General features: G+C 45.4%; 1 protein-coding gene across 6 annotated transcripts in view; it reads right to left on the bottom strand.

The window, feature by feature from the left end:
- Window positions 1-7,545, bottom strand: part of sfswap (splicing factor SWAP) — a 191,829-nt gene extending 184,284 nt beyond the window's left edge. For 2 of the 6 annotated variants that reach the window (XR_011882875.1, XR_011882876.1), the window contains exons 1-3: window positions 7,078-7,545; window positions 2,327-2,493; window positions 1,722-1,853 (exon numbers count right to left, since the gene is read on the bottom strand). Coding sequence is in view for 1 of the 6 variants with exons in the window: in XM_072240789.1 (XP_072096890.1) it covers window positions 1,722-1,853; window positions 2,327-2,493; window positions 7,078-7,328 (550 nt within the window). In the remaining 5 variants the exon portion in view is untranslated. Of the gene's footprint in view, window positions 1-1,721; window positions 1,854-2,326; window positions 2,909-7,077 lie in introns of all 6 variants that reach the window. The other 4 variants (XR_011882879.1, XR_011882877.1, XR_011882878.1 and 1 more) reach the window with 4 other exon arrangements.
- Between the last annotated feature and the right edge of the window lie 12,309 nt (window positions 7,546-19,854).

Genomic DNA, 19,854 nt, shown 5'->3' with positions numbered 1-19,854 from the left:
CACAGTACTGTTGCAACTTTATGTACACAAAAAAAACAAATTTCATGACATATGTGAGTGATTATAACTCTGATTCTGATCTGGGTCTCTATTGTGGACTGAGAGTGGGAAGGGGGCAGGGAGAGGGAAATCATGGTTGGGAAAAGGGAGAGGAGAGATGGTGGGAAGCACCAGAGAGACATTCCGTAACGATCAGTAAACCAACTGTTTGGAATCAAAAGACCTTGCCTGGTGTTTCAGGGCTGGGCGTGTCTGTACCGCTCTGGCACTCCTTCTCTGCCACTCCTTCTCTGCCACCTATCCCACACCCCTCCTTCGGCATTCCACCTTCATCATTCCCAACATCCTTTACTCCCGACAGATTTACAAACTCATTCTCCACTCCACATTGACAAATACAGTACAGTCCAAAAGTCTTAGGCACCCTAGCTATAAATAAATGTGCCCAAGTCTTTTGCATAGTACATATGTAAAGTTACAGAGGCATATGATCAAGGACCTTTCCCAGAGTGTGGAAATTTCAAATACTGCAGGGCAAGGGCAAAGATTTAAGGTGAGAGGAAGTTACTTTCTGCAGAGTGGTAGGTGGCTGGAACAAGTTACCAAAGGAAGTGATAGAAGCAGATGTGACAGCAATACTTTTGAGACATTCAGGCAGATCTATGGACGTGCAAGGAGTAGAGGGATACAAACCAAGAGGTATCATGTTACAACTGTACAAGACAGTGCTGAGATCATACTTGGAGTACTGCATGCAGTCTGGTTGCCAATTTATAGGAAAGATATGATTAGACTAGAAAGGGTGCAGGGGTGCAGTAAGGATCCACAAGGACGTTACTGAGTTGGAGGGCTTGATTTATAAGGAGACTAATAGGCCGACCTTTCTCCCTTGTAGCTTAGGAGGCTGAGGGAGTAACCTTACACGTGTATAAAATAAGGAGAAAGAGAGATAGGATGAATGGTCACAGTCCTTTCCCTCAGGGCCACCATCATCACCTGCCATGTCGTATAATGTGGGCGATCATGGCCTCATGACTATGATTAGTTCTTGGCAAGCAGGAGGGTTGGGCACGGGGCGAGCAACCCCATCCCCACCCGCCCCCCGTTAAAAAAACTCAGAAATAGCAACAGAAGCTCCAAAAGACCTCATCCCTAGGAGAGGAAAGATACACCAAGAAGATGGGAAAACTTGAACGACTAGCCCAGGACAGACGCCTCTGACTGGCTGCTGTTGGTAGCTTATGACCCATTAGAGGCGATCAGCTTAAGAAGAAAAAGAAGAAAAATTTTAACACTGGATATTTATTTGCAGTATTTTGAAATTATTTGTGCATTAGATGCATTTTGGGGCCAATAACTGCAATTGTACAGCATCATGAAGATGACTGAATTCATCGAGATACAGCACGGAGTAGGCCCTTCAAGCCGCACCACCCTGCAATCCCCCAATTTAACCCTAGCCTAATCAGGAGACAACTTACAATACCCAGTTAACCTACCAACTGAGGACAGTGGAAGGAAACTGGAGCACCCAGAGGAAACCCATGGAATCATGAGGAGAACATATAAACCCCTTTCAGGGAGCAGTGGGATTTGAAGCCAGGTCAATGGTACTGTCAAGCTTAGTGCTAACCACTGTGCTATCGTGACGCCCTAAAAAATGCCCATCAAAAATTTACTATCCAAACAGAATTAAGCAAAATAATCAATTCAATACTTGCCATCTGTTTTAGCAAGTTCCTCCTCTTCTGTTGGCTGTGATGGATCGTAGTAATCACTGTTATAAGCAAATCCAACTGCATTATAGATGCCATCCTCTGCTAAGGCCTCACTCAGACGCCTGTATTCCTCCTCTTCAAAGGCAGAGGGTTGTGGAGAGGAAAGAAATGCGTTAGACTTAAATGGCACCAAATCTGATCTGAACGTAAAGCTACTCATTAAATTCTAATACTTAATACCTGATCATGGACTAAATTATTGAAAAGATTTATAACACATCTCTAATAAAATTTAATGTGATCGAGGAAAAAAGCCTCAAAATATATCCACAGATAAATCAACTTTCCTATTGAAGAGAAAAACACAATAATTCTTAGTTTCCATTCTGCCCTACTAGTTGCGTACAATTTTCTTTTGCGGCTAATTTAACTACTGCTGAGATCCTGTTTTTGACAAGGAGGGATTCCTTTTCCAATTCCCCAGGGTACTGTCAAATAAGGAATATCAAAAAGAATGAGTGCATGGTCAAATTACAGGACAGTTGTAAAATTTGCAGAAATTCACAATGAATTTGGTGAAAAGATAAAGTTGTTTCACAAAGAAGTACCTTGCCTTGCCTCCTCCTCAAGCAAGTCCGTATGCAAGGCTAAATACCTCTCCTCATCGCAAAGGGCGTCAATCCTCGCCTCTTCCTCCGACAACTGATAATCTCTGTTCCAAGTGTACTCAGCATCGCATTCTGAGAGGTCGTGTAAGTGACCCCGGCAGTCGTACCTGCAAGGTGAACGCACTGGTCAACACAAATAGAAATGAACCAATGACCAATAAAAAAATGCACATACTTACCACACTAGGCAACCTGAAAGCAACATTTATGGAAGCAAAATGCACATTGTAGATAAAATTACAAAAATACAATAACTTAATGTATTAAGATATTTAAATTAAAACATCTTTCTGTCCATATAAAACAATAGCAAATACTTTGAGAAAAGTTAACCCTGTTCTTCACCATAATACTGCATGGTTAACTGTAAACAGACGCCCGGTTTGCCAAGTGCCGACACTTAAAAAGAAATGAATCTTACCGTGCACGTTTCAGTCAATCACATCGCTCTGCTAGCTGTCAAAGACACGCTTGCTGGACAATATTTCATCTGCAAAAAGCAGTTTTAACAGACGCACAAACCTGAGGACATAAATACCTATCAGCAAGAACCAAATGGGCCGAAAATGTGCTGGCTTCACAATGCTCTGCGCTTTCCTGGAGGATGAGGAGGAGGAGGAGGAGGAGGATAGGGAGAGCTCTTCATCAGAAGGCAGTCTGTCCTCTGGAGGCAAAACCAGGACTAGGGCTGTTTTTATCCTAGCCATTTTATTACCTGTTAAATTCACTGGGGAAGAAGCTCTGGATTATGTCACAGAGAGAGACATACATACATATTTTAAACATTGATGAGGGCAAATAAAGACAGAGCATGCATGCTTACAGGAAAATTACCCCAATTCACAACAGTTTAATAAATGCTTTTTTGAAAAAAAAGCAAAACATTGCAAAACATCTGAAATAAAAACAGAAGATGCTGGAAAACCACTGGTCAGGCAGTAGTGGCACAGGAGAGTTAACATGTCAGAGTTGGGATTTTTCAACAGAACTGGAAAAAGTTGGGAGATGTAACAAGTTTTATGATGGAAAGAAAGGGATGGTAAGCCCAGTTCTGATGAAAGATCGCTGACCTGAAATGTCGCTTCTGTTTTAATTTCAGAAGATTGAGAGGCCGTGCCACACTCCAGGATTTGTACGCAAAATTCAGGCCAACATTCCTGTGAAGTACTGAGAGTGTGCTACACTGCACTACTGAACTCCTGTTAAACCAATGTCCTGTCTGAGCTCTCTGGGAGCTGAAACAACCCTTTGGAACTCTTTCAAAGACCAGATTTCTCCATGGTGACCTAGTTACTAGTTATTCCTCGCAATATATAAAATAAAACACTTGGTAATCATCACATATGTGGGAACTTACTGTGTGCCTAATTACTGCCACATTTCCAACATTACAACTACACTTGAAAAATACTCTGCTGGATGAAGAACATACAAAGTTTTACTTTCAATTTTATTTCTTTATGGAGATACAGTGTAGAATAGTGAGCCATGCCACCCAGAAATCCACCTATCACAGGACAATTTACAATGACCATTTAACCTACTGACCAGTACATCTTTGGACAGTGGGAGGAAACCGGAGCACCCGGAGAAAACACGCATTCCACAGGAGGATGTGCAGTCTCTTTACTGATGACGCCGGAATTGAATTCAGAGCTCCGATACCTAGACCTATAATAGCATCGTGCTAACTGCTACGCTACCATGCAGTCATGAAAGGTGCTGTTAAAATGTTTTCCCGTTCTGAAGTGAAAGATATCTGAAAATAGTGGTGGGGACATCACATACATCAAAGTTGGTTTATAGCTGGGCAATGCAGCTCACTGGGGCAAAACGGCCTGTTCTGCACTGTTTCTCCAAACATGGGGCACCACGGCACAGCATCAGTTAGCTTGGGCCGTTGGGTCGAGTTCAAATCCAGCGTCCTCGGTAAGCAAGTTTCTACTTTCCTTCCCCTGTGCACCTTTAAGGGGTTTGTACGTTCCCCCAGGACGGCGTAGGTTTCATCCGGGTGCTCCAGTTTCCTCCCACAGTCCAAAGATAGACCTGTTAGTAGGTTAATTGGTCATTGGAAATTGATCTGTGATTAGACTAGTGTAAAAATAGCTGGGTTGCTGGGCGGCGCAGTTGGTGGGCAGGAAGGGCCAGTTCGGGCTGTATCTAAATAAATAAGATAAACAAATGGAATCTAGCTTCACTCATGCTGCTTAAGATAAATATAGGACAAGCTAGGTCAAATTTCCTTGCTCTTCTTCAGTGCTAGCGGATGTTTATGACCATACGACACTGGAGCAGAATTAGCCATTCAGCCCATCAAGGCTGCTCTGCTAACACTTGGTGCACAACACACAACTCTCAGGACAATTCCACATTGACGATGAGCAGCAAGGCACCCTGGTCTGCTGACTCTCTGGCCCACACAGCTGAAGTCTGAAAACTCAAACACTGCTCCTATAAATGGTTAGACAGCAAGGTGATGCTGAGATACATCCCAAGATGTACTGGGACACACTGTCAGTGAAGTAACCTGCGGTTGTCGAGTGTTTCAGGTCTTACAACATCAGACACTCTTGCCCAGGTGACCCAGCCAAGGGTTGATCAGACCCTGGCTTGTGTCCGGGCAGCATTGATCCATAGGTCACACCTCGTGAACCACAGCCATCTGGAGACTCATTCAGCAGCTTCTGTATCGATCCTGAGGGCTCTTTTCTTTGCAGCCCCCGTAATTACAAGCAAGACCTCTGCACCTCACCTCTATAGGTTCATATCGTGCCCTCCACCCATCTCTGGCACTGCTCTACCAGCTCCTGGTATTTGGTTTTCTTACACCTCCTCAATCCAATTTTCCCAAGGCACTGTCAGTTAAGTCATGTGCCCTGATGTACGTATGTCATAACTGTCAAAATGGCCATGAAAGTCTGTGAACTTCCAATATATATTTATTAATTGTAAATAAATTTAAAAATTACTAAGAAAATTGAATATTAGACCATAAAGACTATATAGCATAGCAGCAGAATTAGGTCATTCAAGCCATCAAGATTGCTACACCATTCCATCAAGGCTGATTTCTTATCCCTCTCAACCCCATTCTTCTGCCTTCTCCCCGTAGCCTCTGATGCCCTGACCAATCAAGAATCTATCAACCTCCACCTTAAATATATTCAATGACTTGGCCTCCATAGCTGTCTGAGGCAACAAATTCCATATTCACTACCCTCTGGCTAAAGCAATTCCTCTATTTTGAGGCTGTGCCCCCGGTCCTAGACTCACCCACTAAAGGAAACATCCTCTGATGAGTTAGTTCCATAACATTGCTGTCTTTTAAATCAAACTAATTAATAGATTCAATACAACAGTTAAACATTCTAAACATAGTTCAATCCAGATAAAGAAAGGTAACACCTGGAATTTATACACATTGTTCAAGCTGTTCCTTGCTACTGAAATGAAAGGAGTCCCTGAACCTACACCCAGACTGATCTGGAGTAGGTTCAGTCCCCAGGTTTTCTGAGGTACTCCTGGAAAAACTCCAATTAGCTGGCAGTTCAGCACTGGACCAGAAGCCCAGTGTCACTGTGTGTGAGGGCGGCAAGCAGCAGTCAAAAGTTCAGGACTTCCAAGTACCCAGGGCCCTAAGTATTTGTAGCTCTCCCAAAGATTCAAGATTGTTTAATGTCATTTCCTGTACACCAGTGTAAAGGAAAACGAAATAATTGTTACCCCAGATCCGATGCAGCACAAAATAAAGATAATGAACACAATAATAATAATAAACACCAAATATAAATACATCAGCTAGCTTATATACATAGATTGATTGTATGTCCATAAAGTGACGCTAGGTACAAGTGTGTCTGTACATAATGTGACAGACAGGAAATGATAAAGTAGTGGTGGTTAGTGGGCAGAGGTGTTGATCAGTCTTACTGCTTGGGGAATGTAACTGTTTTTGAGTCTGGTGGTCCTGGCATGGATTCTATGTAGTCTCCTCCTTGATGGGAGTGGGACAAATGGTCCATGAGTGGGGTGGGTAGGATTCATTATGATGTTATTTGCCTTTTCCAGCACCTTTTTGTATATATGTCTGCCTGCCTGATCGGACAGGAGTCCAGCCTTAACACCCAATCCAAAATACAGATACTGCAATGCTCCCTCCCTGCTGCCCCTCGTCAGCTGTGTTATGCTCCTTCAGCATCAGCCCTTCCCAAGCCACCAGCCATGTAGCATACCCTCTGTGCCAACCTCATTGCCAGCCATGCGGTGCTCCCTCAATACCACCTTGGCCCCAGTAATATCCCAACTGCTGGCAGTACAGCACTCCCTCCAAGACTCGCAAACCCCCTCCCTGTGTGGCGCTCCCTCTCTCTCCCCCCCCCCCCCCGGTCGTGCAGCGCTCCCTCGCTCTTCCCCTTCCCAGCCAGGTGGTGCTCCCTCCGTATAACCCTTCCCCGGCCGTGCGGCGCTCCCTCATACTCTTCCCCTGGCCATGTGGCATTCCCTCAATATCATCTCCCTCCCAGCCGTGCGGCGCTCCCTCAATACAACAGCGAAGTGCCGGCCTGGACCCTGTGACTGTCTGGAGTGCGGCTGACGGCTGTACTCGGGGAAGGGTGGGTGAAGGTAGATTTTTTTGGGGGGGAGGGGGGTTTGGGTGTTGTTGCGGGCTCTCGGCGGCGGGGATCACCGACCTGTCGATCAGCAGCCCCGGGTCTCCCATCCACGGGATGAGGTGGCGGCCCTGATCCAGAAAGCGGGCCCGGTCGTCCTCCCGGAACAGCTTGCAGGCGTAGCCGAAGACCAGCAGCTCGGCCCCGCTCCCCGTACCCGTCCCGGCCCCTGTGCCCGTGCCCGCCGCGCCTTCCTCCTGTTTGCGCTTGCGGTGGCTCGGGAAGGCGTGTGCCCGCGCCTGGGCCTGAGCCTGGGCCTGGGCCTGGGCCATCGTCCGCCGCTGCCGCTCCTCCTCCTCCTCCCGCCGCCGGGCCGCAAAATGGCGCTGCTCCTCTCCACCCGTCTCCAGCGACGCACTTTCCACACGGTCCTGTCAACACTAACCAACTCACACCACCTCGCCGGATCACGGTGGCTGTTACACGTTTTATTTTAGTTTGTTTGTTTTTCTCCCCCTCATCTCTCTCTTGCTTCCTTATCGGAAGAAACGAGATGACGAATCTGCGGCTGTCCTGCCGCTGGTCACGTGTCAGATTCTGCCCCCAGGCCAGATTCAGATTCGATCCAAATCATATTCTAATCCTGATCAGAATAAGATCTAGGTTCAGGTTCATTTATTTATTACACGAACGCTCGGCATTCAAGATGAGGTAGTCAATTGGATTAGACACAAACACGAGGAAATCTGCAGATGCTGGAATTTCAAACAACACTCATAAAAATTGCTGCTGAACGCAGCAGGCCAGGCAGCAACTATAGGAAGAGGTACAGTCGACGTTTTGGGCCGAGACCCTTCGTCAGGACATTGGCTTTGAGGGAGAAGCCAGAGAGTGGTAGTAGATAGTTGCCTCTCTGACTGGAGGCCTGTTCCTGGAGGTATACTGTAGGGATTGGTGCTGGGTCCATTGTTGTCATCTATTATCAATGATCTGGATGATAATGTGGTTAACTGGATCAGCAAATTTGTGGATGACACCAAGTTAGGGGGTGTAGTGGACAGTGAGGAAGGCTATCATGGCTTGCAGCGGGATCTGGACCATCTGGAAAAATGGACTACAATGGCATATTGGAATTAATGCAGATAAATGTGAGGGTTTTGCGCTTAAGTAGGACCAACCAGGGTAGGTATTACACAGTGAACAGTAGGGCACTGAGGAGTGTGGCAGAACAAAGGGATCTGGGAATACAGGCCCATAATTCGTGGAAAGTAGCAACACATGTAGATGGAGTTTTAAAGAAAGCTTTTGGCACATTGACCTTCGTAAATCAAAGTATTGCATACAGGAGGTGGGATGTTATGTTGAAGTTGCATTAGATGTTGTTGAAGCCGAATTTGGAGTAATGTGTGTAGTTTTGGGAAGATGTAAATAAGGTTGAAAGAGTAGAGAGAAAATTTACAAGGATATTGCTGGGTCTGGAGGTCCTGCATAATAAGGAAACTTTGAATAGGTTAAGACTATGTTCCTTAGAATGTAGAAGATAGAGAAGAGATTTGATGAAGGTATACAAAGTTATGAGGGGTATAGATAGGGTAAATCCAAGCAGACTGAGGTTGGGTGGGACTACGACTGGAGGTCATGGGTTAAGGGTGAAAGGTGAAAAGTTTAAGGGGAACATGAGGGGAAATTTCTTCACTCAGGGCTGTGAGAGTGTGGAGTGAACTGGCATCACCTTTTCCTCTCTGAGGCAGAATGTACTGTCCTCAATAAGGGCCTCACCTTTGTCCCTTTGCACCTGCATCTCAGTGAGTTCCATACCCACTATGGATGCTGAGCTCTTCTTTCGCCGTCTCCGTCTCCATGCCTACTTCTTTGGCAAAGACTCTCCAACCTGCGCCGATGACCCCTTCTTCTGTCTTCAACCCTCCTCCTCTTCCTGGATACCCAACTCTGGTCTTCTGCCTGCTCTGGATCTTTTTGCCGCTAACTACTGAGAAGACATTAACTATCTCAACTTTAACACTCCTCTCTCGAATTCCAACCTCTCTCCTTCCAAATGTGCTGCTCCCCAGTCTCTCCACACTAATCCTAACCTTACCGTCAAAAGATAAGGATGTTGTAGTAGTCTGGCAGACTGACTTCCATCTTGCTGAGACCAGGCGATAACTCACAGACGCCTCCTCTTATTTATCTTGAACAGGACCCCACTAAGGGGCACCAGACCATTGTCTACAGCACCTTATCAACTCTGGGGATCTCCCATCCAATGCCATAGTTTCCTTATCCTGCACCTCCTGTTTCTACCTCCCACCCAAGATCCATAAACTTGCCTGTCCAGGAAGTCCCATTGTTTCTGCTTGTTCCTGCCCCACCAACCTTGTATCTGCATACTTCATCTCTGTTTTATCCTCCACCCCCCCCCCACCCCAGTTCAGACCCTTCATACTTACATCCGCAACACTTCATACGCTCTGGATCTTTTCAATGATTTCCAGTTCCCTGGCCCCCGATCACTCAGTTTCACTATGAATGTCCAGTCCCGATGCATCTCCATCCCCCATCAGGAGGGCCTTAAAGCTCTCTGTTTCTTTCTGGACAATAGACCCAACCAATTCCCATCCACCACCAATCTTCCCCATCTGGCAGAACTGGTCCTCGCTTTCAATATTTTTTCCTTCGGCTCCTCCCACTTCCTTCAAACCACAGGTGAAGCCATGGACACTCGTGTGGGTCCCAGCTGTGCCTGCCCTTTTGTCGGCGACGTGGAATAGTCCATGTTCCAACACTACACTGGTATTGCTCCCCAGCTCATCCCACTCTACATCGACAACTGCATTGGTGCTGCTTCCTGCACCCATGCTAAACTTGTTGACTTCATCAACATTGCCTCCAACTTCCACCCTGCCCTCAAGTTTCCTTGGCCCGTTTCCAACACCTCCCTCCCCTTTCTCGATCTCCTTATCTCTATCTCTGGATACAGTCTATCTGCTGATATCTTTTATAAATCCATCAATTCTCACAGCTACCTGGACTATACCTCTTCCCACCCTGTCACTTGTCAAACTACCATCCCCTCTCAGTTCCTCTGTTTCCACCGCATCTGCTCTCAGGATGAAGCTTTTCATTCCAGAACTAATGAGATGTCTTCCTTCTTCAAAGAGAGGGGCTTTCCTTCCTCCACCATTAACGCTGCCCTCATCCACATCTCTTCCATTTCACGTACGTCTGCCTTCATCCTATCCTCCCGGCACTCCTCCAGGGTTAGGATTTCTCATCTTACCTACCACTCCACAAGTCTGCACACCCAACACGTAATTCTCCATAATTTCTTTTTTTCCCCGTCCTCATGAAGGGTCTCAGCCTGAAGCTTCGACTATTTACTCTTTCCCATAGATGCTGCCTGGCCGGTTAAGCTCCTCAAGCATTTTGTGTGTGTTGCTTTGTACTTATCATTTTTTAATATTATTATTGTGTTCTTTATTGTCTTGTGTTTTTTTTGTGCTGCATCGGATCTGGAGTAACAATTATTTTGTTCTCCTTCACAGTTGTGTACTGCAAATGAACCTCGAGTCTTGAATTTTGAATAAGCCAATTCCAATTCCAGTTACTGCTGGATTGTGAAGATTCCATGGCAGGCTGACAACTCAGTGCTTTTTGTGGACCTTCCATACAGCAGGCAAAGATTCTACCATGAGCCACCAATGCTGCACATCCAGTTCACTGATTTATCAGCAAGATAGACGGCAGGGGAGTTGTACGGACTTGGTCATAGTAAGGACTAGGCCTCAAGCCGCGGTGTCGCTCATTTGCAGCTGCCCGCGAGAGAGGCGTCGGAATTGGTGCCGGAGTCGGTGTGGCACAGCATCCATGCCTGCATTGGTGCTACCTTCCAGTGTTCACTCAGCAGAAGGCCAGCTGTATTGAGTTCGAGTGCAGACTGCTGCAACATTCATGGACATGTGTCTTGAGTGAGTGTATATATTTTACTGATATATGTGGCTTGTGCTGTGTATGAATGTTGGTACAGGTTTCCCCCGCCATCTGAAGGTAGAGCGTTCCTATGAAACGGTTCGTAAACCGGAATGTCGTAAAGTGAAGAAGCAATTACCATTAATTTATATGGGAAAAATTTGTGAGCATTCGCAGACCCAAGAAATAACCTACCAAATCATGCCAAATAACACATAAAACCTAAAATAACAGTAACATATAGTAAAAGCAGGAATGATATGATAATTACACAGCCTATATAAAGTAGAAATACTTCTCTACAATCATTGCCGCACTGTTCTCCGTAGCGAAAATCTCATGCAAGCGCTCTTGGCAGAAACACAGTGTAAGCGCTCTTGGCAGAAACTCTCTCTCCAGTAACCTTTAAGCTATGAAGCTGCCAAATCATACCAAATAACACATAAAAATACACAGCCTATATGAAGTAGAAATAATGTATGTACAGTGTAGTATCACTTACCGGAATGGGGAAAACAGTACCGAGCACACTGATGATGGTGTGTTAGTTAGGCTGAGTCGTCAGAGGTTGGGGTGGTGCAGTAGTCCCCAACCTCCAGGCCGTGGACCGATACCGATCCGCGAAGCACGCAGGGGTGCAGCAGTGGCTGGGACGCACCCAGCACATATTTAAAAAAAAAAGCCAAAATAAACAAGCTAATTAATTAGGTGCCGCCTGGCACGTAAATGTCGGCCCAGATCAGAGGCGATGCATTCTTCGCAGCAATGTATCGGTCCGCAGCCCAGAGGTTGGGACCACTGGGGTGGTGGGACACTGAGGTGTCATCTCATCGTCGTCTGTTTCCATCAGCGCAGGCAGGTCATCTTCTATGTCTGCCTGCCTCGATGTCGAAGGTCGAGGTTCGTCGTCTGCTGTGGCTGATGTGGAAGGCTTGAAAAACGACAATATGCTTGACTGCTTAGCCTCGTGCATTTTTCTATCATATAATTCTTTGTAAACACTCAAACCATCCTGTAAATATGCCCTAAACCTACGTACCCTTACAAAATTAAAGTCGTACTTTTCTGCAATCATTGCAGTGAAAATCTCACGCAGTTGCTTCATGTTCAGTTCCTGGACGACTTCACTTTCAGTCCGTTCGCTACTGTATTCAGTTTCGATTGTTATCCTTTACTCTTCTAATTGCATCAGCTCTTCATCTATCAGTTCTTGGTCATGGGATGCCAAAACCTCTTCAACGTCATCTTCGTCAACTTCCACAAGCGAAGTTCACTTTGTCCTTACTTCATTCACTACGATCGAAATGCTTAATTATGTCCAGTTTTACGCTACGTGTAACACCCTTACGAGCTCTTTTAGGCTTTTCCGATACCTTAGAACTCATCTTGCAAACAGCTGCTCAAAATAAATTGACATAAAGCACAGATGCTCACAGGCACGTGTTTAAACAATGCCAGCTAAAATGCAGTTCTGGGGGAGGAGCTCAGCTGCTTCGGGTGCACGCTGCCTTTTTTTGTAACAGTGAAAACACCTTCTGTTAGCAAAAACAGGTAACTAATGTAGGTCTTTCATAACAGCGAGGTGTCATAAAGCAAACATTCGAAAAGCAGGGGGACACCTGTACTGTTTTCCATCTTGGCCTGGAGTAACACTGTTTCGTTTGGCTGTATTCATGAGCATCCAGCTATGAAACTTGAAATGGACACTTCTTTGTGAAAATTATGCATAATAAGCATTTAATTTTTCTTGTGAATGCTACTTATATGATGTTCTGTGCCTGTGATGTTGCTGCAGGTAAGTGTTTCCTTGCTGACAGGTACTATGCATATGACCACAACTTCAACTTTGATTTTGGGTTTGTAGAGGGAAGAGTCTTGTACTAGGGACCTACCTAAAAAGCAGAATGAACTTCAAGTTCAAGTTTAAATTCAGTTCATTGTCATTCAACTATACACTGCCAAATGAAACTACATTCCTTTGGACCAAGGTGCACAACATAGTACACACACACACACACCACATAAAGTAATATTACCACAGATAAATTAACAAATAATAAGTTGCATTTACAATAAACCAGATAAAGACACTGGTGTTCTTAATATCCAGCAGTGCCCTGCGAACATATGAAAAACATAAAGAACAAACAATTATACCGTCATTTGGAGCTGGAGTGGCCACAACAATCTTAGGCACAAATATATAGCTGGGGTGCCTGATTTTTTTTTGCACTGTTCTGTAGTAATTTTATCTATTGCACTGTACTACTGCTGCAAAAAAAAACAAATTTTATGACAAATGTGAGTGATGATAAACCTGATTCTGATATGGGTCTCTACTGTGGACTGAGAGTGGGAAGCGGGTAGGGAGAGGGGAATCATGGTTGGGAAAAGGGGAAGGGAGAGGGGAGGGAGTGAGAAGCACCAGAGAGACATTCTGTCATGAGCAATAAACCAATTGTTTGGAATCAAATGATACCACCTGGTGTCACAGGGCAAGGTGTTTCTGCACCCACTCTACCCTCCCCCCTGCCCCTGGCACTCCTCTGCCACCTGTGCCACAGCGCTCCACCCTCACCATCCCAACATCCTTTGCTCCTATCAGATTTACAAACTCGCTCTCTGCTCCACATACTCCAGTACTATGCAAAAGTCTTAGACACCCTAGCTATATATTTGTGCCCAAGTATTTTGCACTGTGCTGTATGTGTACGTTTCTTACTGTAATTCATAGATGTTTATGAGGTATTGCATTGTGCTGTGCTGCAAAATGACAAATTTCATGGCATCTGTTGGTAATATTAATTCTGATTCTAAGTACATGAGCCAATAATCAATTCCAATTTGTACTAAACTCTTTCCCATCAGCTCTGGCCTCTCTCTTGGCCACTCATCCTTCTGCTATTTCCCAATCTCACCTGTTCTGTAGTAGATCCTGCAAATCATTTAAACTTCAAAGTAGATTTTATTATCAAAGTACATATATGTCACCATATACAACCCTGAGATTCATTTTCCTGTGGGCATACTCAGCAAATCTATAGAATAGTAACTATAACAGGATCAATGAATGATCAACCAGAGTGCAGAAGACAACACATTGTGCAAATGCAAATACAAATGAATGGCAATAAATAACGAGAATATGAGATAACAAAGAAGAAGATTCCTTAAAGTGAGATCATTGGTTGAGGGAACATCTCAACTGATGGGCAAGTGAGTGTAGTTATCCCCTTATGTTCAAGAGCCTGATGGTTGAGGGGTAGTAACTATGGTGTAATCCTGAGGCACTTGTACCTTCTACCTGTTTGTAGCAGTGAGAAAAGAGCATGGGCTGGATGGTGGGTATCCATGATGATTGACGCTGCTTTCCTACGACAGCGTCTCCTGTGCATGTGCTCAATGGTTGGGAGGGCTTTACCCATGATGGACTGGGCCGAGTCCACTACCCATTGTAGGATTTTCTGTTCAAAGGCGTTGGTATTTCCATACCAGACTGTGATGCAATCATCCTCCCTGGAGTGAAGTCTCAGCAACATTCGTGTATCCAAGTACTCAGTTACCAAGGTAATACAGGCAGCCAGGATTTAATGTTTTAAGAAAGTATACAAAGTGTTTACATGGGTTAAGTTGCCTGACACCACCGATTAATGTATAATTAATGTGATATTAGGGGTAGGGTTAGGGTTAGCTACTAAGTCTGGCAGAGCCATTTCTACTGAGAGGAGAAGAGGCAAAGGCGGATTACTGGCGCCTTAAAACCAGTCACTCTGGGCTGATGGGACCCTTCAGCCGTGGTTGGCAGCTCATCTAGGAGAAGGAAAACTCTGATCTCAAATTTCCACTGCCTTGTGGCTATGCCCTCTCATGGGGAAGGCCTCAGGAGTAAATCATAAGGGAAAAATCCGGAATTGGATTAAGGCAGTCCTACCTTGCGTTCAATACTCAAAGGTTCAAAGGTCCAATTTAAGGTCAGAGAAATGTATACCATTTACATCCTGAAATGCTTTTTCTTCACAACCATCCACAAAAACAGAGGAATGCCCCCAAAGAATGGACGACAGTTTAAAAGTTAGAACCCCAAAGTCCCCCCCCACTTGTAAGTGGCAGCAAGCAACAATCCCCCCCCCCCACCGGCAAAAAAAGCATCGGCACCCACCATCGAGCACTCAAGTGTGAGCAAAGCAGCAGCAGAGGCACAGACTTGCAGTTACCCCAAAACTTCGCGTTTCACCCCGTATACAGCATACCACAATATGGTACTAATATGGGAGAAAGAGGTGTCTCTGTTTTTCCCAGCGAGCAGGGAGACATAACAAGCAACTCACTGCTTTACGATGTTAAAAGTTGCTGATTGGCAACTTTTGCAACGTTGATGGTGCCGAACTGTATCGGTTTCTGCCATTGCTTTGGGTTCATCAACTGTGTGGTGAGGGGGCCACATCTCGCTCTCCATGTTGTACTGTCCAGGGTTGCATATCACGTGAACAGCGAGGGCACAATATTCATGGTCAACGCTGACCAACAGAGTCCTCGTTCACTCAATGTAATATTGATGTGTGATATGCAGTATATTGTCTGAATCTATGTACTTTCAATTAATGTATAATATTAATTAATATTATACAGCATTTTGAATTAATGTACAATATATGTTTTGAGTCCTTCAAAAGGACCACCACCTTGTTGTAGAGTTTGGAGGCTCGCGTGCCGCAGTGACCTGCAGAGCTATGCTGCCTGGAGTCAGGGCTTTACGCTTTGGCTCTTGCTAAGGTCAGCCATGCCAAACAAGTCAAAGGACAGAGACCAGACGAAGAGTGGTTCACTGGTTCGCCGGGTTCAGGGGTTCAGCACAGAGCTAACAACCCTGGCTGGTCAAACAAAATTATTAGAGAAACAGCAATGAAGAATCTTTATATACAGACAGAGATGGAGAATCTTCATTGCTGCCCTAAGCACCAACAACATAATGGGAAGAAAGTAAGATATGTTTCAAGTGTTGCCTATGAATTTGAAACAGTGTATAATATTAATTAGTATCATACAATGTTTTGAATTGATGTGTAAAATATGTTTTGAGTATTGTCTGAATCTATATGCGTATAATACCGATGTAAGCAGCTATTTCATTATACCTGTACATCACTGTACATGTGTACTTGGACTGACTGGCATTAGAAGCTTGAAACAATTTATTAAACTAAGCAACACTTTCCTGTCATTCTGCCTGGCTGCACAGTACTGTATTTGTCAATGTGGAGCAGACAGCGAGATCATAAATCGGACAGGAACGAAGGATATTGGGAATGCTGAGGGTGGAGTACTGCAGGAGGGGCGTGGGACACGTGGCTGAGGAGATGTGCCAGGGACGATGGGGCGGCACGGAGCACACACACCTAGTCCTGAGACACCAGGGCTGTTTGTTTTTTCTTGTCTCGGCAGTACAGTGCAACACATAAAGTCACTACGTACTGGCAAACGTCCCAGGCACCCTAGCTATATGTGCCTAAGACTTTGCACGGTACATGTACTTCGATAATAAATTTACTTTGAACTTTATTATCCTGCATTACTCCTTTTGACATAGCCCAATTAAGTGTTATAGCTGCAAATACACCAAAGTGTGGATTATGGGTCATTCCTAGAGAACTTGCCCAATGTGTCCAGCAGCGCAGGGTAATACATTGTTTGGATGAAAGGAGGAGTGAAAGTAAATCATTCTGTGTCACCAGAGATTCTGCAGATGCTGGAAGTTCAGAGCAGTGTACACAAAACATGTATGGAAATAATGTTTTTTGGCCGACCTCCAAGAGGACCACAACTTTGTCATAGGGTTTAGAGGCTTGCGTGCCTCAATGACCCAGAGAGCTATGTCGGCTGGAGTCAGGGCTTTATGCTTTGGCTCTTGGTAGGGTCACCCCTGCCAAACAGGTCAAAGGGGTAGAGGTCAGAATAACAATGGTCCACCAGTTCTCCAGGCTCGGGTTCAGCTCGGAGCTAACAACCCTGACTGGTAAAACAAAACTGTACAGTAACAACAATGAAGAATCCTACATCTGAGCGTAATGGTATTCCTGAGTCTCCACCCAAGCCTTGCATGACTGACAGTAGTGAAAATCAAGAGGAAGCTACTGACATGATGAAGGAAGCCCTGAACACCGCCAAGAGATGGAGGACCTTTGTCACTGCCCTAAATGCCAGGGGCATAATGCACAGTAAGTAAGTTAATTTCAGCCCGAGACCCTTCATCAGGACTGGAAAGCAAAGGGAAAGACACCAGAATAAAAAGGTGGGGAAAGGAGGAGGACAGCTGGAAGGTGATAGGTGAAGCCCAGTGGGCAGGAAAGGTAAAGGGTTGGAGAGGAAGGAATCTCATAGGAGAGGAGAGTGGACCGTGGGAGAAAGGGAAGGAGGAGGGGACCCAGGGGGAGGTGATAGGTGGGTGAGAGAGTTAAAAGGCCAGAGAGGGAAATAGAAGAAGAAGGGGAGGGAATTTTTTTTTACTGGAATGAGAAATTGATATTCATGCCATCAGGTTGGAGGCTACCCAGACGGAATTTAAGGTGTTATTCCTCTATCCTGAGCTTGGCCTCATCTTGGCACGTGAGGAGGCCATGGACCCTCATGTCGGAAGGAGAATGGGAATGGGAATTAAAATGTTTGGCCACTGGGAAGTTCTGCTTTTAGTGGATGGAATGGAGTGCTCAAGGAAGCGGTCATGTGCTGTCGGAGGAGCTGGCACAAGGCCAAGGGGACTCTGGGTGATTGTCAGGAGGCTATATTGGAAGCTGAATGAGGTGGTCCAGTGGAATGTCTGTATAAGGTCATCTAAAACTTTGGCAAGCTTCTATTGGTACCCGGTGGAGAGTATCTTGACTGATTGCATACGGGCTGGCATGGAGGGGAGGAGTGGGTCGCTCCTGGTATGGAGGAGACAGGTGAATCTCGTCCTGGTAGCCTTGTTCCTGGGTGAGTCCAGGCAGTGGCAGTTAAGGGCTCTTCCTAAGCTGACTGCCTGCCCCTCTTCTGGGATTACATCTACGCTTGGGTGTCCTTGGAGAAGGTGCATGCAGTCTCTATGGGCACAGCAGGGGACTTCCAGAAAAAGTGGGCCCCCCAGGAGCTAGAATGTTTTGTTGATAACAGCTCAGTAGTTTAGAGGTTAGCACAACGTTTTACAGTACCAGCGATCTAGGTCCCGTTCCAGACGCTGCCTTTGAGGAATTCGTATGTTCTCTCTGTGACCATGTGAGTTTCCTCTGGGTGCTCTGGTTTCCTCCCACAATGTACCAGTCGGTAGGTTCATTAAACTAGGTTAAATCAGGGGTTACTGACCGGTGCAATTCAAAGGGCCTATTCTGCTCTGTATCTCAATAAATAAATAACCATATTTTAATTTGAAGTCGCTGATAGTTTTGAGCATAAAATGGCCTGGTATGGAAACACCAATGCCCAGGAATGGAAAAGTCTGCAGAAAATGGTGGTTACAATACAGTCCATCACAGGAAAAACCCTTTCCACCATTGAGCACATCTTCATGGAGCACTGCCACAAGAAAGCAGCATCCATCTTCAAGGAGCCTCGGTCTCTCCTCGCTACTACCATCGGGCAGGTGGTACAGGAGCCTCAGGTCCCACACCACCAGGTTCAGGAACAGTTATTACCCCGCAGGCTCCTGAACCAGTGTAGATAACTTCACTCTCCACAATTCTGAACTGGTTGCACAGCCTACAGACTCACTTTCAAGGACTCTGCAACTCAGTATTATTTAAAGTAACACACAAAAATGCTGGAGGAACTCAGCAGGTCAGGCAGCATCTATAGAAAGGTACAAATAGTCGATGTTTCGGGCCGAGACCCTTCTTCAGGACTGGAAAGGAAGGGGGAAGGCACCAGAATAAAAAGTTGGGGGGAGTGGGGGGAGGAGAAGGAGGCTAGCTGGAAGATGATAGGTGAAGCCAGAGGTGTAGGAAAGGTAAAGGGCTAGAGAGGAAAGAATCTGATAGGAGAGGGAGTGGACCATCGGAGAAAGGAAAGGCGGAGAGGACCTGGGAGAGGGTGAGATAGGCAGGTGAGGAGAGGTAAGAGGCCAGAAGAGGGAAGGGGGAGGGAATTTTTTTACCGGAAGGAAAAGTTGATGTTCAGCATCTGGTTGGAGGCTACATAAGATGTTCCTCTTCCTTCAGGATTATTTAGTATTATTTGCATGATTGGTCTTTTGCATATCAGTTGTTTGCCAGTCTTTGTTATTTACAGATTTTCATAAATTCTGTTGTATCTCTTTATTTACATAGAAATGCCTGCAGGAAAACAAATCTCAAGGCAATGTAGCAAATGATGGCATATACATACTTTGATAATAAATTTGCTTTGCATTTTGAACTTTGAAGTGTAGGCAGCAAACAATGGAGTGTGCCTCGGCATTTACAACAAGATTGTGGCGGGTTTTCTTCAGTGCTTACAGTCCTGTGCGGAATAGAAGGAATTGGACTCCACAACAGAGCAGAAACTGGCTGAGAATTCTGGATTCCCACAGTACTAAGGAGACCAAAAAAACAGTCCTGATGAAGGGTCTTGGCCCGAAACGTTGATTCTTTATTCCTCTCCAGAGATGCTGCCTGACCTGCTGAGTTCCTCCTGCAGTTTGTGTGTGTTACCTGTGGATGTGTTTGGAGAGAAAATTCAACAATCTGAGGTGCGAAGGGACTCGAGAGTCCTCGTGCAGGATTCTCTAAAGATTAATTTGTAGGTTGAGTCATTGGTGAGGAAGGCAAATGAGATGTTAGGATTCACTTTGAGCGGACTAGAATATCAAAGCTAGGATGTAATGGTAAGGTTTTATAAAACACTTGTGTAGCCTCATCAATGAGCAGTTTTGGGCCCCTTATT

Source organism: Mobula birostris, chromosome 22, assembly GCF_030028105.1.
Source record: "Mobula birostris isolate sMobBir1 chromosome 22, sMobBir1.hap1, whole genome shotgun sequence".
Taxonomy (NCBI): domain Eukaryota; kingdom Metazoa; phylum Chordata; class Chondrichthyes; order Myliobatiformes; family Myliobatidae; genus Mobula; species Mobula birostris.
The sequence above is the reverse complement of the archived record's forward strand: the minus strand, read 5'-3'. Positions and strand labels throughout refer to the sequence as shown.